Here is a 26,395-nt window from a genome sequence, read left to right on the forward strand (position 1 = left end):
AAATAGTTCAATAATTATGCAAAATTTGGGAAAGGAATGAAGAATTAAGAATATGAAACATCCAAATAGGCATAAGCCTTTTTTTTATGTAGAATTTGAGTAACCTTTCTCCTCCTTTACTGTTAATGTTTCCATATACTTGTATTGCTTGCTTCCATTATTTTTACTCTGTTGTCCATCTCATTACTTAAGGACTCTGGATTCCTTTCCTTTTTTTAACTTCTTGACCCATTGTTACACAAGCACGGAGGGGAAGGACTTGGACACGGCAGTTATGAGCATGGAACACTGTTGTAAATGAAGCAGAGTAATAGTATTCTATCTGCAGAGTTATGCAGTTGACTTGAGTGTTATAACATGCTGGGGAACAGACATAGCATTGCAGACTGATTTTTCTTTCACTCACAGAAGTCATTTGTCCCAAGATTTATGCCACTCTCAGCTAGAATGAAAGAGAGTCAATATGTGTCTGTTACAAGTACAGATGATAAACTGTTCATACCAATTGTGCTGTTTCTCACCACAGGATTTTGACTCATGGTTCGACACTAAAAATTGTCTCGGTGATCAGAAACTTGTGGAAAGACTTCATGCTGTAAGTAATTAAAGCTCTAATCACATGTCATCGTTAGCATGCACAGTGTAAAAGAGAAAACTGGATTATTTTCCCCTTCATCTCAAAGTTGCGAAGATGAACGTGAGGTATTTAGTTACAGAACTGCCTGGCAGAATTTTCATGAATTAAATATTGGAACTTACTATTGTAGATACCGCTTTTTGTACCATTACTGTTTGAAGCAGACAAAGTCTGAACATAAAATGTGAAAATGAAGACTTTTGAGATATTTTTGAAACCACTTATTATTGTGAATGGTATCTGATGCACGTCATGCTAGTCTGAATAAAGGCATGCCTTTACCTTGTTTTACTGTGCATGAGATAAAAGGCATTTTTCATCTTACAGTAACAAAACAAATCAGAGAAACTACAACATACATTGCTTATATTTGAAATGTTGATGTGTTTTGTATATGCTGCTAGTGGAAATGAAACAGAGCTTAGGTTAAAAAGAAATAGATTTTATAAGCTTATGGGTTTGGCCCCTGCTTAGGATAACAACTGGGAAGAATGTGGCAATCCTTACCTAGGGTTGCATATTTATGTGTGAACTTAGTCATTACTGGACAACTATGTTTTGCAGACTTTAGCAGAATTTTTCTGAAGGAGTCACTGTGACAGCAATAGATATTGATTAGTTCTGAATACATACCACACAACTGAGTCTATTAATTTTGTATTTGAGGCAATCAATTTTATACATTTATCTGTATAAACCCCCTTAATTTGTGTAGGTTTTGAAGCCATTTCTATTGCGTCGTATAAAAGGTGAAGTTGAAAAGAGTTTGCCTCCAAAGAAGGAAGTAAAAATTTATCTTGGGCTCAGCAAAATGCAGAGAGAATGGTGAGTTATTTACATCAAAGTAAGATTCTTTTCTGATACACACATTGATGTTATTTTTCTTCTTATAATTGAGTGTTGAGAAAGAGAAACCTGTATTTGAGGCTTTTTTAAAAAAGGCACAAGTTAAAATGAACTCAGGAAGGTCAATGAAAAGAGCTGGGAGGAAGAAAGCAGAATTGTTTTTCCTTCCTTAAGTTTGTTTGAAAGAACATGTGCCTCCTAAACTTCCTCCTTTGATCTAAGTATGTATGCACCAGTAAAAGTCTCACCTGAAATTAAAATAAAACTTTGAGGAGCTACATACCCAGAAAAAATGTGAGGAAAAGGAGGCAGATCAGTGTAGCAGCTTCTGTCAAATAAGTGATATGTTTAATCCACTGTGTACTACTGAAATGAAAGATAACCCAGTAAGTGACAGATCACTGTCACTTGCAAACAGATTGCCTTTCATGTTTAGGTATGGATCTATAAATTCTTATTAGTCAGATGTTTTTTGCCAAGTTTCATAATAATATAGCTCATTGTTATATAAACAAAGCAAACTCCCGCGTCCAGAAATAAGTAATTGGGATATTGCAGGGTTTCATGCGTGTTTTGAATGTCAAATACAGACCTGAGAGTTTTTCAAAGTTGCCTTTAAAACTTCAGGTATACAAGGATCCTGATGAAAGATATTGATATCCTGAATTCAGCTGGGAAGATGGATAAGATGCGCCTGCTGAATATTCTGATGCAGCTGCGGAAGTGCTGTAACCATCCTTACCTGTTTGATGGTGCTGAGCCAGGCCCTCCCTACACCACTGACACACATCTCATCACCAACAGTGGTAAAATGTTAGTGCTGGATAAACTGCTGGCAAAACTCAGAGAGCAAGGTGAGTACTGGTTATGGACAGCAGTGATCTGAGTGCTCATTGTAGGTAAAACTACCTTTCAAAAAGAGCACAGGTTCATTCTTGTCTTCCCTCCACTGAGAAGGCATTCATTACTTTGTGAGGTTTTGTTGAAAATTAATTTTCTGTAGATCTTAGCACATGGAGGGAAAGAAGTCTTGCAGGAATGATGAGTAAGACTAAAAATTTGGAGAAGCAGAGAGAAAGGAGAAAGGAAGCTCTACTCTTCCTTTCTTGAAGAAAATTTCCAATGAGAGGATTAGTTTGTCTGTGCACATCAGTTGTTACCTAATTATCTTACGATGGTTTGAAGTGTTCTGTTTCTTTGGTTGTGTATTTCTGCTGTATAATTTATCAAATAATTTGCCTTGAGTAGTTAAATCAATACCAGAAAAGTAACTTCAGAAGAGAGACGTGAGTTAGACATAGTACAGAATATTTCACATAGATTCTCAGTCATGCTCTGTATTAGCTCTGTGATAAGATTAATGTGAAAACATAAAACCAACAACAAAACCTTCTGTATTCTGTCAGGTTCAAGAGTTCTCCTTTTCAGTCAGATGACTCGCTTGCTGGATATTTTGGAAGACTATTGCATGTGGCGTGGGTATGAGTACTGCAGACTTGATGGACAGACACCACATGAAGAAAGAGAGGTATATAAACAAGAAATTAGTTTGGTTTTATGTATTAGATTATTAAGAAGTTATGATTTACATATTTATGGATAGCTACATAATTTTTTAAGGTAAAGCAAAAATGCTACACTTTTTAAAAGGCTGCCAAGGGCATATTCTATGAAAAATAGAATATATTGTGGACCCAATATGGATATTTCCACTTGTGCAAATCTACAGTTTCTTACTTGGATAATTTTTTTAATATGAAAATTGAGTAAATTTAAAAGAAATTTTATTGAAAAGCCACCAACAGTTTGGAAATTTGTTTGAAAGATCTGATACTTAATCGACACCGCATTTTTTTCTTTTAGGAAGCAATAGACACATTTAACGCTCCCAACAGCAGTAAATTCATTTTCATGCTAAGTACTAGAGCTGGAGGTCTTGGAATTAATTTGGCAACTGCTGATGTGGTTATTCTCTATGATTCAGATTGGAACCCTCAAGTAGATCTGCAAGCCATGGTGAGTTGACTCCCTAATACACGTTCGTTTGTTGAAGTTGTCAATGTTCTGTTTTGTACAACTCTTTTCAAAACTCACATTTTTGTTATTTTTCTTTACTTTTTGTATACACAAGACAGTACCAAGAAACTGAGGAATTGAATGAAAAGGCATGAATAGAATTTGTGGAAGTAACTGTAGGTTTTTGTCTCAAATATTCGTCTGAATTATTTTCATAATGACAGATTACTTCTATTGAAATACTGTATCAATATCGTTTATAGAATCATTCTTAATATCTGTCTTTCCAGAAAAGAACAGTAAGTGAATAACAGAGGACTGTTTCCAAAATAAATGATTAAAAGTATGCAGCCTTATATTTCTCTTATTTGGAAAATTTATGCTTTTGCAACCCACCTTGTTTCTGCATAAGCATAAAATCATTCAGTGGTGATGCTGGGGAAAAAAAAAGTTATCTTTGGGTAAAACATACTAAAATCTTCTCTTTCTGAGTGCTGAATGTAAAAAAAAAATAGTCTGTAATTTGTTTCATGTGGAATAAAAATCACATGATTCTTCTTGCGTGATTGGGAGGGTGGGTATTTGTTCAGTGGTTTGTAATATTTAATATTTTTTTAATGCACTTAAACTCATCAAATATTTCATGTGAATAGCTCATCCTTTTGATATGCATGCTGACTGCCAATAGTAGACCAACTTCCTGGAAGCTGATGAGTGTGATTTGTGAACTTCAGTAGGGTTTTCAGGAAGAAATGAATATTATGCAGGAGAGTATAAGACTTAATAGATCATTTTTTAAGGACAGTCAGAAAATCCTGGTACCCACAGCTTGAAGGATAGTTTAACTTTTTTGTTTAAGAGGACAAAATATTTTTGTTCATATTTTCCAGAGAGGATAAACGCAAGTTTGTCACAAACACAAATACAGTGTGTCAGTTATAAACCTCATACTCTGTGTGTTGTACTTGTACTGTGTCAGCTGCATGTTGATGATTTAACGTAGCTGGCTCAGGACAAGTACAGTATTGAAGCTGTGGCTGCAGGAACTTTGCCCAAGGAATCAATATGCTCAAGCCAGGGATGCCAGAGTTTCATTACCTGTGTCAAGTGAGAGGATTAGTTTGAAAGCAGTACAAATGTGTGTGTGTACTGTTGTATCCCCACTTCCCAGCTGCAGTCTAGACAGACATTAAGATGAATTCAGTGCTACAGAATGACTCAAGCATAAACACTGTAACAGCCAGGTATAGGTAAATATTACTACACTGGTTTTACATTTTTGTATGCTCTTGAATAGTAGGTGAGGAAGCAAGAAGTACATGCTAGTCTGAGTCTGCTGTTTCTGCAAGCTAACTGTCTATTGCTTGTGAGTTCTTGTTCTGAACACTCCTTGATTTATGTTTGTTAGGACCGTGCGCATCGTATTGGTCAAAAGAAACCAGTACGGGTGTTCCGACTTATCACTGATAATACTGTTGAAGAGAGGATTGTAGAAAGAGCTGAAATAAAACTGAGGCTGGACTCTATAGTTATACAACAAGGTATCAACTGCTATATATGTTTGTCTGCAACAGAATTGTTCAGTCCCTTAAAGTATGGTTAAATGGCTGTACAAATGTACAGTGTTAGAGAAAGCAGGCCTTATGTATAATAGCAGTGTACTAAATCAACCCAAGAAACTCTAATGTATAAGTTATTCACTTGTTCAGCTGAATTATTTTAAATTCTATTTCCTGAAAAATGTGGACGTAGACTTAAATTAAGAGTCTAAATGAGAAAAGTAAACTACAGCTGAATAGATGTTACTTGGATTTGTGATGTATTAAAAATGAGAAAAAAAAAAAGATATGTTCCATGGCAGATAAAATAATTATATACATATGCTTCTTACCACAAAAGAATTGACTGAACATTAAAACTGCTTTGTGTTTCTTTGTTTAGAAGCTCTTGGAAGAATAGTTTGTCAAAAACTAAGGTGCCCAAGCTAAGTTTTGAAGGTTGCTTGTATTTCCTCGAGGGTGGGCTACTGAAAGGATGATGGTCAAAATATTGATAGCATGTTGAAGAGATGAGATAGGATAAGTGAAATTTTGGGACAGCAATTCAAATTTTAGGAAAAATACTCAGAAATTTGGATTGAAATCAGTGAAGTGAGTGTTAAAGATATCAAATACTTATTAATGGTTATTACAGAATACTTTGTCATTTTTCATCCTGAAAAAAGATTGTGATCTTAAAAGTTCAGCTTTGTAAGAATAAGATCTTAAATGTAAAATTTGGATTATCTGAATGTGAAACGTTTTTGTTATGGCTTGATTTAAAGTTGTTGTTTTGTTATTTTCCCTGAAGTTCTTGATTTCCGTTTATTGTCATCTCCAGTGAAATGTAATTTTTCTGTATGGTCGTTCTGTTTTTTCCTTTCTTGTTCTGTCAGTGAACTAAAAAAATCCACTGTTTGCATGGTCCTACTAGACCACCTGTAATTATAACTTTCAACACATTTCTTCTAATTTTAGGGAGGCTCATAGACCAACAGTCCAACAAACTGGCAAAAGATGAAATGCTGCAAATGATCCGCCACGGAGCCACTCATGTTTTTGCTTCCAAAGATAGTGAGCTGACAGAAGAAGATATAACGACTATTTTAGAAAGAGGTGAAAAGAAGGTTAGAGAACAGTTTTGTATGGAATTCAAAACGTATCAAACATGAAATATATATGTACAAAATTGAAATGGGATCTGGTGATGTAAATCTATTTTTATGCCAAATTTTTACTATTTGTACATGTTTTAAATCATATGAAAGTTTTGAAGGAGTTGAGTTGTAATTATTTTCAAGGCTCAGACTGTGTGCATCATATCTTAGGCACGGTTTATTTTGTGGCCTTTTAAAAAATGTAAATTTAATGCCAACAATTCTAATAGACACAAAATCTTTATGGAACTTCATTAGGGATTAGATAGCTCTGTGGAAAAATGAACTGCCATTTCAGCTCCAAGGAGTTGGGCATAAATTTAATTTAAATTTAGAAGTTAAATCCTACAGTTGTAGGACTACATCCCAGCATAATAAGTTTAGCTTAATGGAGAGTCTTGGAGTCAAATTGTTCTAAATTGAAAAGCACAATGGGCATCTTTCTTTACAAGAAAATGTAAGTAAAAGTTTAAAGCAGAAAGAGACATTGTGAATGTTGCAGTAATGATGAAAGCTGTATTTTTCAGGAAAGATAAAATAGCTTAAGTGAGCCTGAAAGTATCTTCCTCTCTTTTTAGACAGCTGAAATGAATGAACGATTGCAGAAAATGGGGGAGAGCTCCTTGCGAAATTTCACTATGGACACAGAGATGAGCTTATACAACTTCGAAGGTGAAGATTACAGAGAAAAGCAAAAGGTAATTTTTCTTAGTCTTTAAGACTTAAGTTGAGAGGTGCAAGTATAAAGGCCATACTATAAATGTTATGGCTATGAAGGTTATTCTGGAGAAGTTAGGAGCTATTGAAAAACTCACTCGGCTCTGCAAAAGCATCAATATTCTTTAATATATCATTTTTTTTAAATTAACTCTCAGGTCCACTGATCTTTTTCATGCTAAAATCTGATAATATTGCTCAAATTTTATCCTTTCTGCAGCAAAAGTACCATGTTGCATCCTACTATACTGCTGCATTCAGCTTTATTTTACTGTCACATATCTGAGGGGGAAGACCAGGCCTGATTCTGTGTGTGGATCTTGGACTTTAGTCTCGTTTTGCAGTGAAAGTTTTAGTCACAAGCATTAATGTGCACTGTTTGTACATTGATTTACGTAGTAATAGAAGGATCATCCAAACAAATAGGTAGTGCTCAGTCCCACAATGTTCCCTTTGTGTCTCTTTGTTTTTTGTGGGATGTATAGAGAAGATATCCTGATGGTCTTACCTGGAATCAGATATGTGAATTATTATTTGTTAACTACAAAATGCCCTTCTAGCCCAGGTTTCTTATTAATTTTGAAGAAACATTTAGAAAAATAAATTGTTTAATGAGAATATAGTGCAGTGTGTGCGTAAGGTTCTTTCTTCATGTTGATAATTTCATTACAAGAAGTAAGTTAAATACAGCACAGTCTTGAAATACTCTTAAGTAACTTCAAGTGATTCAGTTAAGATTAATGTACTTTTAATGGATTTTTTGTCTATCTTATAGCCTCTGTAGATGGAGAAGCAATTTATTCATATCACAAGAAATTAGAGCATTCAGAGCCCAAGTCCACAGTCCTTCCATTGCATTTTGGTAGATGGAATCACAACCTTACTCAGGTGTCTGACACACCTAGAATACTGTAAAAGGATCTGTTCTTGCCACTCCACTGCCTTGCTTGTGTATTATCTTGAATGTGTTAATCAGCTGTAATTTCTAGCTTATTTTTGAACTCTGTTGTAGTACCCAAGTTATTGAGCACAACCAATACATTTGCTATGCAAAAATACATTCCTGTTTTGCACTGCCACTTCAGTCATTGTTCCTGTGACTTTAGGAAAGCCTAAAGCTACTTAAATACCTTTTTATTCTAATCTGTGTGTAGCTGAGCATGATGGAATGGATTGAACCTCCAAAAAGAGAACGCAAAGCTAATTATGCAGTTGATGCTTATTTCAGAGAAGCCCTACGTGTTAGTGAACCAAAAGTCCCAAAGGTAAGAAGTTGGCAAGTATGGAAGGCTTTTTATGTTAATCTTTTGCTACTCCTCTCCCATGTTGCATCCCGTGCTCTCACCCTCTGTATTTACAAAGTGATAGGTTGCCACTGCTGCTGAATTATTAGAATGTATTTGCACAGAAGTCAAGCTTATATAATGTTGATGTATCTGTGTATTTTTGAAGGCTCCCCGACCTCCGAAACAACCAAATATTCAGGATTTTCAGTTTTTCCCACCACGGTTATTTGAACTTCTGGAAAAAGAAATTCTGTATTATCGTAAGACTATAGGATATAAGGTAATGTTTTTTGTTTTTTTTTTCTCTTCAAACCAGTGAAATGTATTAGTATTCCTTGTTGCAGATTTATTGCAACTTAAAACCTCTATTCCCCTGTTTCTGTTCCACTGTGGGGAAGAAAAAGTAATCTGTAATTCTTTTCTTCACTACAAATTTCATATCTGTGTAGCTTTGTGTTTTGTGGTGGGTTCCTAATAATAAAATAGAGTAGAAAAAGTAGAGACAGTTGTGACGCTTCAAATACTCAAACCCAAAAGTGTGTCCTTAGCTGATGAAAAGTGCCACTGAGATCAGTGAACTGCGACAGCTTACGTGAAGTGGGGCTCTGCCCCTCACAATACCCTTAAATAGTTGTTATGGCACTGGTGAGTACAGGGCATAACAAATTTATAAAAGACATTTGACAAAATCTAGTCCTGTTTTTGGGAGGAAGGGTTTAAGCAGTAAGATTTGATCTAGCTAAAACACATTTGGTAACTTGTACAGATCAGTACTTTTAAAATACGGTCTTTGAAATAACAATTGCTGCACTACTGCTTTCTGATACCCCTGCTTTTAGGTCCCCAGGAATCCTGATCTTCCAAATGCAGCTCAAGTACAAAAGGAGGAACAAAAGAAGATAGATGAGTCTATGCCTCTGAATACTGAGGAAACTGAAGAGAAAGAAAAACTTCTCACACAGGTAAAATAGAAAGAACTGAAGTATTTCATCATGTGTTTTTACTATGATGGAAAGTAAGTACTAATAATGGTAAATACACACAGGAAAGCTACACTGATGTTGTTGAAAGAAGAAAGTACATAACATGTAATGATTTTCCTTGGTTTTGCTTTGAGGTACCTTTCCTGCCCTTGAACAAATTTACTATTTCCTTGAATGTCCTTGAATGTTTCTGAGGCCAGAACTTGTATAGTAGATGCACTACCCAGCAGTACCTGCAGAAACCCAATCAGTAGGTTTCTCCTGTATACATATAGCTTGCATGGATTTTTTTAATCAAAAAGGGTTTGAATCAGGACAAGCCTCTATCAACATAGATGGTGTTTATGCAGATGTCTAAGGCACATCACATCTATTAATTCTGTCCTGCTTGAGTTGTTAGGCATGTTCTTTTTATACTGGGACTGAATTCCTTCTCCCTGGCTAGTTCTTGCCCTATTGGATGGTCATCCTGCTGAGTAGGCTTATTAGAAGTTGACTGTTACAGAGAAAGGTGTATCTCAAAGTAACAGGATTTTTTGATTCAGAAAATTTTCTGTGAAAGAAATAGTGTACCTTGGAAGAAAATTGCAAGGTCACAATTTCACTACTAATTTCACCTGTGTATAGCAGAGGAAATATTTAAACTGGTGCTGATATGCATATCAGTACTGCTGTTAATGATTAAAAGGAAATACTTGTATTGTGTACATTATACTAGTTCTAAAGATGCTGCCCAATTGTGGAGTGAATTTATTCAGCTGCAGAACTGACAGAGTTCCTTCTAAATATATTTCTGTGATGAAAGAAACTCAGTGCACTACAGATTACTGCTCAGGCATGTGATTGTCTTGTTTGTTCTTGGTGTTTTCTCCTTTTCCTGTCTTTAAATTGTAACGTCTCTTTCTTGGATGATGTTTTTGTGCATTGCATCTTGCTTTACTTGTTCAGTTTTGGATTGATTTCTTTGGTACATAACAAATTCTCTGTTTGACAGTGCTATAGAGTTTCCATTTGATTGCATCTTTTTGGACTAGAGATCATTTCTTGACATACTTACGCTTTCATCCAACTGTTTGTCTGGTACCAGGTTTGTAAATGTCTGAAGTAGGAGCTCTTGCTTCAGATACTTGCACTGCTCTAAGAACTTGTAATGACATTGCATTGCTCACCCTGTACTCCTCAAATACGTAAATACGTGTTTCTTGTATCTGCTGAAAGGTGACTGTCATTGAGCTTGTTTCTTTGGAGAAATATCACAAAAACTTTAAAAAGAGAGGGTAAAAACCTCTTACTAATGCATGTGGACTCCTGCCAAAAAAAAAACCTCTTTAGACTTTTAATGATTCAGTAATAAGCCCCTGGATAATGCGAGTTTATGGAAATCCTGAAACACCATTAGCCACTGTAATTACGTGATGTGTCAGAGCCATTGCCAGTCAGAGCAAATGGTACATACATAAGTCAAAATTTTGCAAAATGTTTCCCTTCTTCCCAGTAATGCCTTCTTGATCTGTTGCTGCTTGCAGGGTTTTACAAACTGGAATAAAAGAGATTTTAACCAGTTTATTAAAGCTAATGAGAAATACGGGCGTGACGATATAGACAATATTGCCCGTGAGGTGGAAGGAAAGTCACCTGAGGAGGTCATTGAGTATTCAGGTTTGTGATGTTTTGAAATGTATTTCTTAATCACACAGTATTACCATCATTTTTGCTACATGTTCTTTTAAAATGCAGAATTTGTATGTGTGTAAGATTTTTTTTTTTTTACAGTATACAGAGGTTTTTTCAAAAGACTTAATTCTGTTAAAAAGGTTGATTTTTCAGGATATAAAACCCACCTGCAGCTGCCTTCATCCCTCCTTAGTCAAAATTTAGAATTATACATGGTTAATTTTCATTGACAACGTGGACCTGTGGAATTGTAAGGTTGCCTTGTAGTGCCAGTGTGATTCTTTATGCTGTGTCTCTGCTATTTTAGCTAGTACACCATATCTTTGTCTTTAGTATTTACAAAATGCTTTTTAATTTGTACAGTTTTCTTCCTCTTTCATTCTTGGATGAACACCATAAAATTTAGCTTTGCAGTATTCTTCTTATAGTTAAAAAGGAAGAGCTCCAGAAAAGTTCCCTTCAAAGCATTGAGTTTATTTTGGATTGGCTAAAAGTTGTCACTGTAGAAACCACAGTTTACTAGCTTTTATAACATACAGACTAAGTAGTCTCTGCCCGTAGAGATAACTAGTGAAAACAAAAATAGTAATGTGTTTTACTGCTACACCAGTGGCTCTAACCTGTTTCACTACTGTTATGGAAAGCAGTACTTAAAAATGACTACAGTTAATTATATTGAATGTAAAATTTGTTAGAAATTTTTACTAAACCTTTACTTATAGTTAACTTTTAAGGATACTGAATAAAGGGTCTGTGCAAGTTTATTTTTTGGCTAGCATAGCAAACTGGGAGAGCATTAGCACATCTTTTAAGATTTAATGGAACTACAAGCTACATTCTTTTTTTGCCAGAGTGTCTTAACTGAGTAAAGTAGTAAGAGCAGAGGAAAAGGTTACATTCAACAATTTTGTTTTGTGTTTTTAGCTGTTTTCTGGGAACGTTGTAATGAACTACAGGACATTGAGAGGATTATGGCTCAAATTGAACGAGGAGAGGCAAGAATTCAACGGAGGATCAGTATCAAGAAAGCCCTCGATGCCAAAGTAATCACTCCAGGTTTTTTTGTTTTCTGCAGCTGACTCCTTTCAAATTCCTTCAGAAAAGGAGTAGTTGGGGATGGGAGTTCTGTATTCCTTTGTATCCTATGTAGTATACCATCTATCAGTGATCTATGCTAATATGTAATAAATCCTTGATGTAATAGTGTATGTTTATTATTCCTCATTTTTGTTTTGCATTCAGATTGCAAGGTATAAAGCACCTTTTCATCAGCTGCGTATTCAGTATGGAACAAACAAAGGGAAAAATTACACAGAAGAAGAAGATAGATTTTTGATATGTATGTTGCACAAGATGGGCTTTGACAAAGAAAATGTGTACGAGGAGCTGAGGCAGTGTGTGCGCAACGCGCCTCAGTTCAGGTTCGACTGGTTCATCAAATCCAGAACTGCCATGGTGGGTATCACTTACATGGACAAGGCATCATATGAAATATCTTGTTCCCTTTTTTTTAAGCACCATCACATAAAATTTGGATTTGTGCTTGAACTTTGTTGTTGAGGAAACAAGTGCTGAAAGAATAACTTCGGTTTTCATTTTCATTTCTTTTTTTTTTTATAAAGTAACCTTTTCCCTTAGTGCAGCAAACAACACAATACAACTGAAACAAACAGATTAGAAAACCTGCCAAGCTGAAGTCCCATGTTACCCAAAGGGATTAATGCAGAGGTAGACTAAACTTACAAATATCCTTGTTAGTTTATTGCAGACTTGAATGTTTTATCGAACAATGTCTCTTAAAATACGACTTTTTTAGAATTGTTGGACAATATTAAAGACCAAAACCATCTAAATTATATACTTGGAGAAAAGAATAGCTTTTCTAATGTAGTATTTAATTTCTAAAAGTCTGAGGAATGTTAGTGATTCACATAGGAATTAATCATTGAAGCTATGGGTTTAAAATGCACTTTGTAGTTGTGAATGTGGATTATCACATGAAAGTGCTTGAATTTCTTTAGGTATACTTTTCTGAAGATTTTATTTGTACTTGAGGAATATAATGCAAGTTCAACAGAAAGTAGACTAGTACTCTGAATTTCAGATTTTTTTTCCCTTTGTCATAAGAGCAGAACCATTAATTTTTAATTTAGTCATTAGGTGGGAATTGATAACACTAACAGAAACTTTGGTGTTTGCAAATAAGAAGCTATGTAGGTACCAACATCAGAATATTGGAACTCTTTCAATTACTAAAAACTGATAGCTTTGCCCTGGGATTTTTGTTTAGCCCTCCCCTGACTCAGTTCTTTTTCTTTATGAGTAAAATTTGTGAATCAGTGCACCTTACGTAAGAAACACAGACGTGTTTTCACATGAACATGTTTAAATAGGAAAAATGTACTTCCAAATTTTTCTGTAATACTAGAAATAACTTAATCCTGCAATGAGTGAGAGCTGTAACACTTCTCTGTCTGCTCGAATAGAAAATCATATTGGTTGTGGCTGATACAAGAGACTGGAGCTCCCTGTCCTTTATACAGCTGTTGTAGATTCTCCCCATTGTCTTGTAAACAAATTTTCAATTAAATGCTGTGCTGCAGTCATATAACTTAAATGTCATTTTGTATAGAAATCTGGATTTTTTAGTAGTTTAGTCTAGCATTTGCAGAGCCACTGTGCATTGTTGTTTACTGACTTAATTTTCTGGCCTCAGGATTTGTTTGTAAAATGTTCTTTCAGAGTTCTGGGTACTGTACTAAGAATAAATAAAACATAAGATAAAATATTTAAAATGTGTATTTGAACAGGTGGGTATATTTGCTTCTCCCAGTACTGCTAGTAATTATGCAATACAATTTCTGCTTGATATTTCAGCAATTAAAGTGTTTCTGGATAGTGCAGCAGTTAGCCCTTAATTAAAAAGAATTACAAGCATTACTTACTAAAATGTCTGTTTGAAGAAATACTGGATTTTAAAATTATGTCCATAAAGAGAGAAGCCTCCAATATTTAGTCCATTAAGAAGTTTCTTTTAAGTTGTCTATGCAGGAATTAACTGAAGTAAATCATAGAGATGGGTACTAGAAATTAAAAATGTAGCTTGGCTTTTAATATTAGTTGATATATAGTTATCAGGGGTGGAGTTAAATATGCAATTTAAATCTCCTTGCAGATCCTTATGTTCAGTATACTTTTCTTTTTAAAGGGGATAGAAATAATTTGCTCAAGTGTAGAAATAAGTTCTGTGGTTTCTAATGCTGAAATTGAGGCACTGGGAATATAGTGAATCTTCTGGCTTAGGTTTTCTCTTAAAATTCCATCCATTAATATTAATATTTTTAGTTTTTCTGCTATCCCACAGCTGAAAAATAATGTTATGAAAATACAAAGCTGAAGCAATCTTTCGTTTTCAGTATGCATTTAATTTTCTTAAATGTTTTAAATTGTCATGCTACGTATGGTTTAGTAGTTTATAACTGCAAATCACTGATATAATCTGTGTATTCTAATATCCAGACATTTGTGGGGGGATTAATTTCTATGGGTCCATTTTACACTAGTTTGGTGATTTTTTTTTTGGTAAAGAAATGTGCTGGAAAAATCACAATACCAAGAATAATGAACCAAATATAAATACAAATATTTATAGAGGAGTAAATAAGTTTAGTGCAAGTGGAGAAGACTTCTTAGAATGCTGAAATTCACATGTGATCATTTAAGCTGATATGAAATGAGATAGAAAGGGCAGCATAATTCTGAAAAAGACTTAGCAGGCTCTTTGAGAAAACTTTGTGTCCTAACCACTAGATGTCTCTTGAATTCCATACAAATAGCTAATTTATCTTCCATCTTATTACTTCTGTTTCTTCTCCTGTAGATTTCTCTTTGAAAAACAAATTCTGCTTCGTTTATTTATTCCAAAATCAGATGGTTTATCCAAAATGTAAGGTTTCAAAGAGATCACGAGTGCCTAAGATTGTAGGGTTTTTTCCTTTTTAAATTGAGCACAGTTCTTTTTTGTTCTTTTATTTCTGTCTGTGCAGGAAGAATGCAAAATATCATGGCAGTAGTGAAGCAGGTATCTGTTCTCTGAAGTCATAAATTATGCATATTCTTTTTTACCTTTCTGCAAACCCTACCTAGCATAAGACAAATGACTCATTTGTAAATACAGGAATATCCAGGCCTGTGGATAAAGCTTTGCTCCCAGGTCAGCATCTCTGCCTTCACTCATGCGGAAGGTGATGGTTCAGTGCTCCCATCTTATTTATTGCAATACTGGTCTTTATAGCTATGAAGGGGTGAGCAAAGTACATCTTATCTCTTTCCATCCTAAAGAGAAAAGTATCAGGCCACACAGAATAAAAACTCATCTCTAAAAGTGCAAGGCATTTTAAATAAGTGTATTTTTGTAGTAATGAAATGGAATGGAGCAGTCATATTGAAATTTCAGCTGCTCAGTGCAGGATTTCTCATGCAGATTCTTTCTGATGGTAGGTGTACAGAAACCTGTGTGCATGTCACATGTTACTGTCAACTGCTTCTGTGATATTCCAGAGAAAATTGTTCTTGAGTCCATCCTCTGTCCACAGCAGATGTTTTGGAGTAGTGGTCCATCTGGAAATTCTAACCATGAACCTGTACACTTTAATAAATCTATGTATTTATGCAAACATTTTTCCCCAGGAAAGAGAAGGATTTTTCTGAATGCCTTGAGCAAATGGATCAAGGTTATTTCTTAATCCTTTCTGTTTAGTTGCTTGTCTTGAATTTAACACAAACCAGTTTCTCATACACTAGTAAAAATCATGCTCGTTGTCGTTATTAACCAGCTTGTCATCACTCTTTGCCCCAGCTCCTAAGTCTGAGTGCAATGTACACAAATTTAATTGATGTGAAATACTTCTGTCATATGGACAATCATCTTTCTATTTCTATTACTTTTTATTGTCTGTATTCATCTGTAGAGTGTAGGATTTTGGGACAGAGGCTCTCTTTTGTTCTGTGTTTGGCGTTGCAATGTATGTTGGGATGGCTTGCACTCAAGTTTACTCAGACTTATTGCCTTTTTGTCTAAAAACTGTTGTTTGGGTGGAATTTGGGAGGTTTCATTAGTTGAATTGAGCTTCAGCAAGACTGCCACATTCCAGGGCACAAGCATGGCACCCTAATTTGTGGTTTAGCCTGTCCTGGTGGGTGTGGGGTTACTTTTACATACATGTGATAGAAAAGACTTATTGTAATACTCATTTTGCGAGGCTACATGCATGACACTGGAACATTTCTAGTAGGGAGTTGTAAAAAAAAAAAAGTCCTGAACACTTTTTTTTGTGTGTCTGGTAAAAAGAATTCTTGTAGTGGCAGGATTCTCTGTGTCCATTCTGAATTACACAGCTTTCACCCAAGGCCACGGAGCATCCTTTGTAGAGGAATGTGTGGAAACTGTAGAACTTAAAGAATGTGGTTAAGCTTGAGCGTTTTAATGTCTCAAAGATGAGTCATTTGCTTGACTGTTTCAGAACATTCAGGATCAAGAAAGCATTCAGGCTGCATCGTTATCCATCGGGAACATGATGGCTGAGGCAATATACAGGTTACAGATGCTGAGAAAATAGAGACTAATTTCTGGGCAGAAAGGTCACCTGTTCACTTCATTGCAAATGGACCCATTGTAGGTTAAGATTTATGCTACTAGGTGATTCTAGGATAGCTTGTGGTTCAAAAATGGCTTCATTGAATTTAATAGAAATAAGACATATTTTTCCAGCTTTTTTTTTTAGCTCAGACGAAAGCTTCCTGCTTTGAGTTGGAAAGAAAAGCCCGTGGAATCACTGTTCTTAATGTACATAGAATATACTGAATAATTGTAATAAAAATTGGTACTGTTGGGTATTTGGTAAGAGATGTTTTTTCCTTTGAGATGGGGTACAAGAAACTGTCTGAGTCACTTGGGTTCTATAAAGCAAGACGACCATTAGTAACTGCACTGCAGCTGCTTTGAGTTGTTCGGGTCCTCATCACTTTCAGATGCCTTGCAGGTCTTGATGCTAAAAGCATTTAGGGCCTACCACCTCCTGGGTGCTGCTTGAAAATACAGCAGTGAGTTCACAATTTCAGACTGAATAGATTTTTGCCAATTTGGGGCTCTACGGGGTCTTACCACAAAAAAACCCCAAACTTTAATCTATTTGCCGCAGAAAACTATTGCTTAAGGTGGCTTTGATTCTTTTTCTCAAGATACACTTGAAGACCTCTTGTCCTAAAATCTGCCATACTATGCTGGCAGACTGTAATTTGCTTCATCTAACCAAGATGAAAGATCAGATCAGTCTTTTGGGATGTCAGTTTGGAAGATACAATCCTGAGAACTTCTTGTCAGGAATTTGAATATTTCAGTAAATCTTTCTCTCTTTAAGGATTACACAAAGGGAAAGACAGATCAACAGTAACTAAGCTGCATGAATATTGAATGTTTTAGGAAAATGGAGGTACTTCGAGATTCAAGAATTTTGAACATATTTATGTAAACAAGACAATTTGTATAATTTACTGAAAAAAATTGATTTTTTCTGTTTCTTTAGGAGTTTCAGAGACGCTGCAATACTCTCATATCATTAATAGAAAAAGAAAATATGGAAATTGAGGAAAAGGAAAGAGCTGAAAAGAAGAAAAGAGGAGCAAAAGTTACAGCAGTATGTTTTGCAGCATTTACTTTCCTTCTAGTGGGGCAGAATTCAATTATATTTTGTGAGAAAATGTAAAAGATAATGATAGGCACTGATTACTTTAGTAGAAGCCATTAGGTGAGAGATTAAACTGAAATATTTGTCTATTCACAGCTCTACTAGATTTTTTAGATAGGTATTCCCAACATACAGTATTTTGGGGCTTTTTTTTTTTTGAAAAGTCTTTGTATAAGTAGCAGGGGAAGACTCTTCTTAAGGAAAAGTTACACTGCCTACTTTCTACCTACTTTTGTACCTCATATGTTGGTTTTATTTGTTCTCAGATTGTTACTACTCCCCTACATAGTAGTTGCTGGAAGAAGAAATGAAAGTGCTTCTTTTATTTTGAAGGGTTGTCATCTTTAGATCAGAATTATGTATAAGTCAAGGTCCTGATCTTTCCATCCAGTTCATGGTATGTGTGGTACCTGCATCACTGAGACCATATAATGATTCAAGAATATAAAAAAGGTGGCACACTTAAGTGTCTACATCAGGGATTTATGTTTGCCATGTTATTATATCCTGAAAAGCTGAACTGAACTCCAGAACACATTAGGTTCACATATCTCCCTTTTGAATAGTCAGTAACAAACTTAAAAGTATAATTTTTTTTTTTATCGTCATGCCACCATTTTGTTAAATTTATAATTATTTTTTCTCTTTAGTCACAGAAGAGAAAAGCAGATTTGGCTGCTGAGAACTCTGGGAAAAAAGATGCCAAGAAAGTGAAGTCGTGAACCTGAAAACTGAATGCTAAATATTAAACTGCCACTTTCTTCACTCCATCTACATGTATTAATTGCCAACTTCTTTGTATTCATGGTACTCTCCCCAAGTCCCATGGTTTAATTTTGCAAATTTTGTATACTTCTCAATGCCTTCTTTACCTAAAATGTGTAGCTTTATATCTTATGCATTCCAGTATTTTTGTGTACTGTATTTTGTGAGTTTCATGTCTTTGGCAAAATTCACTCAGTCCTTGGTTTTTTGAAGCTTGTGCTGAGGTTTTAGCTTTTATATGTTTTATATGCTGCTGCTTTGAAAGAAAACCTAGATTCTATAGCTGTATTATTGTTGTTTCATATTTTAAATTTATATGGCTGTTGGAAAATAAACTGACTTAATTATTTGAAGAGAAATATACTTCATATTTGTTTTCCCTACCCTCTCTCCCTTTTTTGCATAGCTACATTTAGAGAGAATGTTAAAGTTTGTATAATTGTGCCTTCATCATCAATCAGATTTTTTTTCACAGGAGTGCTTAGACAGGATTAGGAGCATGACAGAACAAAATCTAATTAGACTGACATCCTTGTTTGCTGTCAGCATTAAATGGACATTTTTCTCTGAAATGTTCAAAATAAAAGCCAGCAAATACTTATACAGCAAATACAAATACTTTTTTATTTTATCACTGATTTAAACACAGGTGAGGTGTTTCTCAGAGTGACCTCTAGATGAAAACTTTTCTATGCCAAATAAAAGGAAGTAGTCAACTACCAGCTTCTTGTTGTTTAAGTAGCAAACAAAATAATTAATTTTTGGATAGGTAGGCTGCTCAGCTATGCTGCCTTGTTGCTCTGATTATCTCTGCTGAAGTTCTGCTTTTACCTTTGATTCAACATGTCAGTCAGAAGCAATGGGGATATGTTATGGAGTGCTCCTTTTTAGTATTTCTATTTTAATGAAGGGATGAAAGTGTTGGATGTATGATTTTTTGACTTTGCAAGAATGGCCTTTACTAAGCAGGTTCATAGTTTCTGCTCACCTTGGAGTCTCTGCCTTTCCCAGATCAGTAGAACAGTGACTGTGACATCTAATGTTTTACTTTAATGTTCTGTCTCTGATCTGGTGTTTAGTATGGACCTTGCTGCAGTGAGACATGCCCTCATAATGTCAAGTCTAGATTAATGCAGTGTGCTTTACATGGTACTTCCCTTGAAGACTTACTTGTACATTTCTTCTGGTGCAGTTTGCTTCCTTCGGTGGTTTGAGGTGTTTTGAGATGAAGAAACCTCTTTAAACTCCTTGTATTTCGTGATTTGCATTGGGTACCTTCTGTATTTGTAAAGTCAGGACTTTATTTTATAAAGTTCCTGAGTTCTGCCCATGTTCTTTAATGTCATTTAAAATATATTGATATGTCTTTGAAGTTTTCTGGGATTAGTATCTTAGTATCTCAGTATAAGTTTGATGAGTAATTTCCAGCTTTTCTTGGTGGTCTCTGTTTAAGGTTTGGGTTAAAATGAGTGAGCATTTTAAAAGATGAATAATTTTATTAATTTGAATATATTTTGGAATGGCGTTTCTGTTTGGGGACCAAGTTATTAATAAGCTTTTATTTGTATGCCTTGTAGTGTAAAAAAGGGTATTCCTCTGTTGAGGTTCATCTGATGAGTGGAGATTTACATCTGGTAATGATGGGGCACAACTTCAGGCAGAAGGTTAGTCATGGGTGTCAGTGTGTGCTTTCAGTGAGTGGGCAACCCAGATGGGATAGGTCTGCTCAGAAAAGAAGCTTGTCTCTTCAGCTGATGCTTTTGGTACTGGACTAGTTGACATCCTGCTTTATCCTTGGGAGAAGGACATCTCATGTAATTATGGACGAGGAAAAGGCTGTGCAGCTATGTACATATATAATCACAAATCCCTGGAGTATTGCTATTAATAGAGAGAGGAAGATGCCTTATTTACATTTGCTTTTCAGCTCATATGTCACTCACTAAGTTTATGGCCTGAAATTATTAAAAACAGTTAAAAGAGGAGGAAAATAAAAGCTGAAAAGCCAATTGAAATTTTTATGGAATTACATGGCTAGGTCTAGAGCTTATTCCATTGCTCCTATTTAGCATTGGATGAATATTTTAATGTTTTAAGTCTTGAAATAAGTGTATTCTCATTTTGTTTATTGTAGATTAGCTTTGTTTGACTTGCATGTTTTTGTGTATCCAATTTCTCTGTGTTGCAAAGTGTATGGAAAGACTTAAAATGGTAATATCTTAACATGTTCTTTTATGCAGATTTCTTGGTTTGAGTTACCACTTGAGTTCACTCTTCTCCTCCTCAGTGACACGATATACAAGTTCTATAGCAAAAGATCATGCAATTGTTCTTCCAGATATTATCCCCTTGACCAGACAGCTTCTCTGAAGAATGATAGATACTCCCAGGAGCTACCTGTTATCTTTTACAGTCTGTAGTCCCTGGTTAAGCTGAATGTGCTGTTGAACAACAGTCCTTGAGAGCACTTGTATGCTATAAACTAGTTCCTCAGTGTAGTGAGTCTTCCCATCCATCATGTCCTACAGTGATAACTAAAGAAAATTGCTAACAGCTGCTGGTCAGGATTAAAGTAAAATGGATCTTTCTTGTCCCTTTTCTGTTCCTGTAGTTGCAGGTACACACACAGTACGTGCCTAGCAAGTATCTTAAATGATATGCTGCTGCTGTGACTCAAAATTAGATGCTGGAAATGAAAGAATCTTCCTATTTTTAACTGCTGTTTTCTTAGGTGAGGAATACTGTTTGTAAGAAGTTAGTAAGCACTGAATGTAACGTGATACAAAACTTCTGAAAAGTCTAGGCCTTTAGGCAATTTGAGAGTTGCCAAAAATTTGACAAGATATAAAATTCTGAAAATAACTTATGAGTTCCTGTTCAGCAGACAACTAAAATCTGATTGTGTTAGCGTTAGGCTTGAAGAAAGAAAAAGTCATCTAGCACCTTTCACACATCAGACAGTGCACATAACATCTTGGGAGAGGTCAGGACAATTGTGGTGGGTTTTCTTTTTCACATATTCATTACTTCCAAATGATCAGTCCTTTTATTTTTGTCTTATATTAGTGATGACAGCAAAAAAGTCATGCTGCTGACCACCTTCATTGTATTTAATTTCAGTTTGTTGTGATGACACAGAGAAGGAATGAACTTTCTTCTTGCTGGTAATATTAGACCATCCTTAGATACTGTTTGCACAAGTAGCTTTACTATACTAAAATATTAAGTAAGAATTTTTTTCTTATAGATTAGCACTGCTTGTTTGATTTAGTGCTAGTGCTGGTCATGGTTTAAAAAAAAAGTGCAGCTTTCACTCTGAGATCATAAGCAAGGGGTACAGTATGCAAAAATTAATCAAAATCTTTCTAAATGCCTGATAGAAATAACTTTGTTGTGCAGTGCCTGCAGTTCCTGCTGGGCACTGCTGTGTTACAGGCGCTCTCTGTGCATGCCTCTTGCCCATGTTCAGTGGAGGGATTAAGTACTTTCAGTGATCATAAATAAATGCCAAAGCCTTACAGCCTGAAAAAACGTGGAATTTTGCAGTTAGTACCGGCTTATGTGAATGTAAAATGACAAGGTTGGTGCAGATATTGGCACTTGTGTTGCTGGAGGGGATTGATCACTGACTGTCCTTCTGATCTGATTAAGAGAGCGTGACAGTTGTTACATTTTACTTAAGTTTATCTAGTCCGTGTACTTAGCTTCAAGCATGTATGTAAATGCTTTAGTGGGTCACAGTTCTAATGTTTGTTATGTTCTTTTTCTGAAAGAGTTAAAGTTGAACTTAGTTTGCATATTTTGAAATGTAATGTACTCTTTTAATTGCATTTGCATGATATCCATTCTTTCATGAGAGCCTTAATAGAAGTAATATTTGCTGCCTCAAAGGTATGTCTACATTGTGTTGTTTAAAGGTAACTTCTGAACTTTTTCAAATTGAGATTTGTTTCCTAAGTTGTACATATATGAAAATAAAAATTAATATGAACCCGATGTCTTCTGGTAATTATACTTCTGGTACACATGGGCCCACTCACTTGGATACTGTACAAGATAGTTTGATTTGGTTTTGTTGCTATTGTGTCTCCCATAACTTTCAGGCTATGGTGGCTGAATGTAAGGGCTGTACGGTTGTTCCATGTCTGCTTTCAAACTATAATTTCCTGTAATCTAAATCAATATACTAGTAGTGCCTATATTTTTGTGACAGCCTTGCCTGTGTTATCTTGTAGTACAGTATTGTACAATGTATGTTGATCCTGTATTAAAGTATATTGGTTATTTCATACCTTTGGTGTGTTACTAAAATGAAATACTTTGGAACTTCAGTCTGGGTGACATAGAATGGTAGGAACCATGAACTATGTTGTTGCAGCTGTGGACATGCTAGATATTCTGCTTGCAGAGGTGCATGCCCTAAACAAGTCCTCAATTTTCCACTTTTTTTTCTCAGGATGACCCCATTGAAAAAAGAAAGACAGTAAGGAGCTCTGGAAGACCAGTTTATCCTGGCATTGACTAGCAGCAATTCTCTCAGCTTCACAGTGACTTTTGATAGACCTCACTCTTTTTCAGGTGAGGCACCTAGACTGGGATGAAGGAGCTGGGAATAGAGATGTGGTTCCACCTTATCTTGTCCTCACTTGCAGCCAGAATAATTGTCGGGTTCACCACAAGAACTGTAGTTCTTCCAAATAGCATTGCTTACTGCCAGGCTGAGCAGGATCCCATAGCTCATTTCTACTTCTTACATGTTCTCAGGGGTGGGCTGCCAGCACTAAAGTCTACTGTTTTCAAGATTTTCTTGGAAGCAGTACCTGCCAACTCTCGTGGAGGAGATGGTCTGTTCAAACAACAGAACATTTTGATGGGAACAGTGATCCTGGCTGTGGAGTTCGGTATTATCACATGATGATCGTTCTTAGATGCACTCAGTTCTATAGGTTGCACTATAGACACCTTTTGCAAGGAACAGGTTCTTTTATTTCTACATGGCAGTTTCTTGCCATAAGAAAATACTCTGAAAAGTCATCTTCATCTGTCTTCTCATTTGTTAATTAGGTGGACACTGCCGAAGGCCACAAAATCTCAAATTCCACTCAACAATTTGGTAAATGGCATTCATTATGTGTCTTCTTTTTTTTAGCTTAGGTGGATATTCCTCAGGAGATGACTTCACAGTGAGGGCTTAAGAGTCCAGTAAGACTCCTGTTATTTCTCTTTTCTTTGAACTGTTGCTTTCGGGTTTTCTTAAAATGACCTTCTGATGTTCTAGATACCTTGATTTTCATGTCTTTATTAATTGAGGGTTGTTGGTCAGGAATTTTTGTTTGTTGGGGGTTTTTTTGTGTTGTTTTTTTGGGGGAGTTTTATTGTTTTTTTTTACTTAGAAGGCTGTTTCAGAGGTGTGGGGTGATGTCCACTTCAAGAACCCTGATGCTGCAGGGACCTTTTAGCCAAGTTGTTGGGGTGAGCATGTTTGTGTTCCCCTGCCTACTCAGCACCACTTCCCCTTGTTTTCAGTCAACTCAAAAAACCTCAACCTGATGTGGCTTTGTGCCTGCCTAATTTCTGCTCTGGGTGGCAGGAGAAGTCTTCTGGGTCTCTCTGACTTGAGGTGACACTTCTAGTCCTTAAGCTGAACAAGGCCATCCATGGTCTTGGGAACCTTGAGTGCCCTGTAGGATTGAAAACATGCGGATTAATATTTTCATTCAGTGCCCTGGCACAATGGAGGCTGTTGCTTGTCTGGTCTTCCCTTCTGCCCTGCAATCCATGTGAGGCTGCCATCTCTTCCTGTGTCTCTGGCTGGAGGTTACAAACCCTCCTTGGAGGCACTTGTTGTTCTGATATCTCTGGACACAATAATTGGACCAGTCCTGGACCCTGATGTGAAGCTGTGCTGCCACGTGCTGAGTGGTGCTTACGAGGCTGGAAAACAGAGGGGAGACAAGAAGTTGTAAGTTATTCCTGTAACCTGCTTTAAATACTGACTGCTATTGGGATGGAAGTGTGGTGGAGTCCCCTGTGAGGAGCTGGAAGATGCACAGGTATGTGATGGGCTCTTGGTTGGGACTAAGCCTTTGCTTCTAGGCCTTATTTCAAATCCTGCTGGGTCAGTTGACATCATGGATATTTTCATTCAGAGGCTCCTTGAAAAGCTGTTCAAATTAACAGACGGGGTGTCTTGGCACAGTTCCCAGTCCCTGTGCAAGCCGTGCTCTCACGGCAGGCTCCTCTTCTGACATTTGAAATGTGGAGGGAAAAGGTTGAATCCTGGAAAAAACTGCCTGTGCTGGGCTGGGAAAATCTGTGTGTACTTAACAGGAGATTTGATGGCTAAATCTATCTATTTTTATTGGTAGTAAACTGGAATTTAAAGTAAAGCCACTGTAACTTGCTGCTGAGTGAGTGGAGTTATGGATGCACTGGAGCTGTGCATGTGCCTTGGGGTGGAGCACAGCTTGTGGGGGCAGCATTGGGCTTTTCTCCTCCCTGTCTTTCCTGCTTGCAGTGCTCTCATGTTCTTACCTGTTCAGACCCCAGGTGGTGGTGTTGGATCTGAAAGGAGGAAATAGGAAGATGGAGAAGCTCCTTTCACTGTGAACAAGGCTGATGGTGTGGCAATATTGAGGTGCTCTACACAATTGCTTAGATTTTTGTCTTGACAGGGCTATAGTCCAGCTGTCTCCACAGAATTGCCACTCCTTCCCAAACATACCTGCAAACTTCTTGGCTGACTGGCTGCTGCCACGTGAGAGGTGATTTGAGTAGGTCTTCCCATCCAAAAGTTGCATTAGCTGGTATGGCACTGGTTGCAACACTCAGAGCAGCTCAGAGGCAGCCTGCAAGGTCTGTACTGGCTTTGTATTCATGCACATTCAATGGCTGCTTGAAGGGGGGCACCTCTACACCACGAAAAGAAACATCCTTTGTGCCACAGGATTTTTCTTCAGTGACTTACTATTAAAATTATGTTGCTGGAATTTAAAAAAAACCAGAAAACCCTACCCTTTAAAAATGTTTCTTCGTTATTTTATGGCTTCTGCAGGTACATATCTCTAAAATGATTTTACTTATTTATGTTACAAAGGAATGATTAACAGTACTTGAATGTGTGGAAGAGGTACAAGAAATTTCTTTTGCTTGACATCAGCCCTGGAGACTCAACATTTTCTTTCAATATTCAAAAAGGAATTTAATTTTAGCTTTTTGTGATGCTCATTGATAATTAACTGCTCCATGTACTGCATCTTATTATGCTACAGGCCCGAAGATTTTCTGTTGGAAATGAAAATCGATTTCAACAAATTCAGTTGTTGCTGCCTTATTAGGTTATGGTACTCAATGTAAATTAAAGTTTTGAATTTATGTCATTGATCAATAGATGCAATTATTGATTTGGGATGTATGAGGTAAAAAGTGAATAAATAAGTTTTTGTCTTTGTTTTTGTAACATGGAAACATGTCAAAGTTTACTGAGCTGCAAGTAACTTTGTAGTGAACCTCAGGCAGAATCAGAATCACAAAGAGTAATGTTAATCTATTTTTTTCTTCGGTGCTAGTAGGATTTTAAGATGCTGACTGACAGGCATCCTGGTTTAGAAGTTTATTTAAAACCTGGGGTGTAAGGGTGGGGTGATTGCAGCTCCTGATGCCCATCCATGGATATTGTACATAGGCCAACACATCACTCTTCAGAAATCAATATCTTTTCTGCACAGAGGGCTCATTGCAGTGTTGAAGGTGCTCTGTCTGAACATGGCCAGAAAGTCTCTATCACTGGAGGAAACTAAAAGCAATATGGAGCTAATAACACCCTATTAACACAACATATACAAATCAGTACTATCTTTTTTTTCTAGATTGAAATTAAACCATTGATTGCACTCTAAAATATTCCAGGAGTTTTGAATGGATGTACTATTTCTTGCTCAAAACTAAATATTCATGGTCTGGACTAGATGAAGCAACATGGGAAACCTGTCACTCAGAGCCTGCCTGTGTGTGCCAAGGTGTGGGAGAGC

At 36.2% G+C, this 26,395-nt stretch overlaps 1 protein-coding gene across 2 annotated transcripts in view; it reads left to right on the forward strand.

Annotated features, from left to right (window-relative positions):
* SMARCA1 (SWI/SNF related, matrix associated, actin dependent regulator of chromatin, subfamily a, member 1) overlaps positions 1-22,656 on the forward strand; it is a 32,079-nt gene extending 9,423 nt beyond the window's left edge. Inside the window, exons 9-24 of one of the 2 annotated variants that reach the window (XM_064669845.1) lie at positions 527-595; positions 1,353-1,462; positions 2,111-2,337; positions 2,890-3,011; positions 3,347-3,499; positions 4,908-5,040; positions 6,016-6,164; positions 6,773-6,892; positions 8,066-8,176; positions 8,364-8,477; positions 9,037-9,159; positions 10,707-10,839; positions 11,779-11,897; positions 12,097-12,309; positions 17,439-17,549; positions 18,251-22,656. In XM_064669845.1, the coding sequence (XP_064525915.1) occupies positions 527-595; positions 1,353-1,462; positions 2,111-2,337; positions 2,890-3,011; positions 3,347-3,499; positions 4,908-5,040; positions 6,016-6,164; positions 6,773-6,892; positions 8,066-8,176; positions 8,364-8,477; positions 9,037-9,159; positions 10,707-10,839; positions 11,779-11,897; positions 12,097-12,309; positions 17,439-17,549; positions 18,251-18,322 (2,079 nt within the window). In that variant the 3' untranslated portion in view covers positions 18,323-22,656. The remainder of the gene's footprint in view (positions 1-526; positions 596-1,352; positions 1,463-2,110; positions 2,338-2,889; positions 3,012-3,346; positions 3,500-4,907; positions 5,041-6,015; positions 6,165-6,772; positions 6,893-8,065; positions 8,177-8,363; positions 8,478-9,036; positions 9,160-10,706; positions 10,840-11,778; positions 11,898-12,096; positions 12,310-17,438; positions 17,550-18,250) is intronic. The other variant, XM_064669844.1, reaches the window with a different exon arrangement.
* Positions 22,657-26,395: the final 3,739 nt, after the last annotated feature.

This window comes from Pseudopipra pipra, chromosome 13, assembly GCF_036250125.1.
Source record: "Pseudopipra pipra isolate bDixPip1 chromosome 13, bDixPip1.hap1, whole genome shotgun sequence".
Lineage (NCBI taxonomy): Eukaryota > Metazoa > Chordata > Aves > Passeriformes > Pipridae > Pseudopipra > Pseudopipra pipra.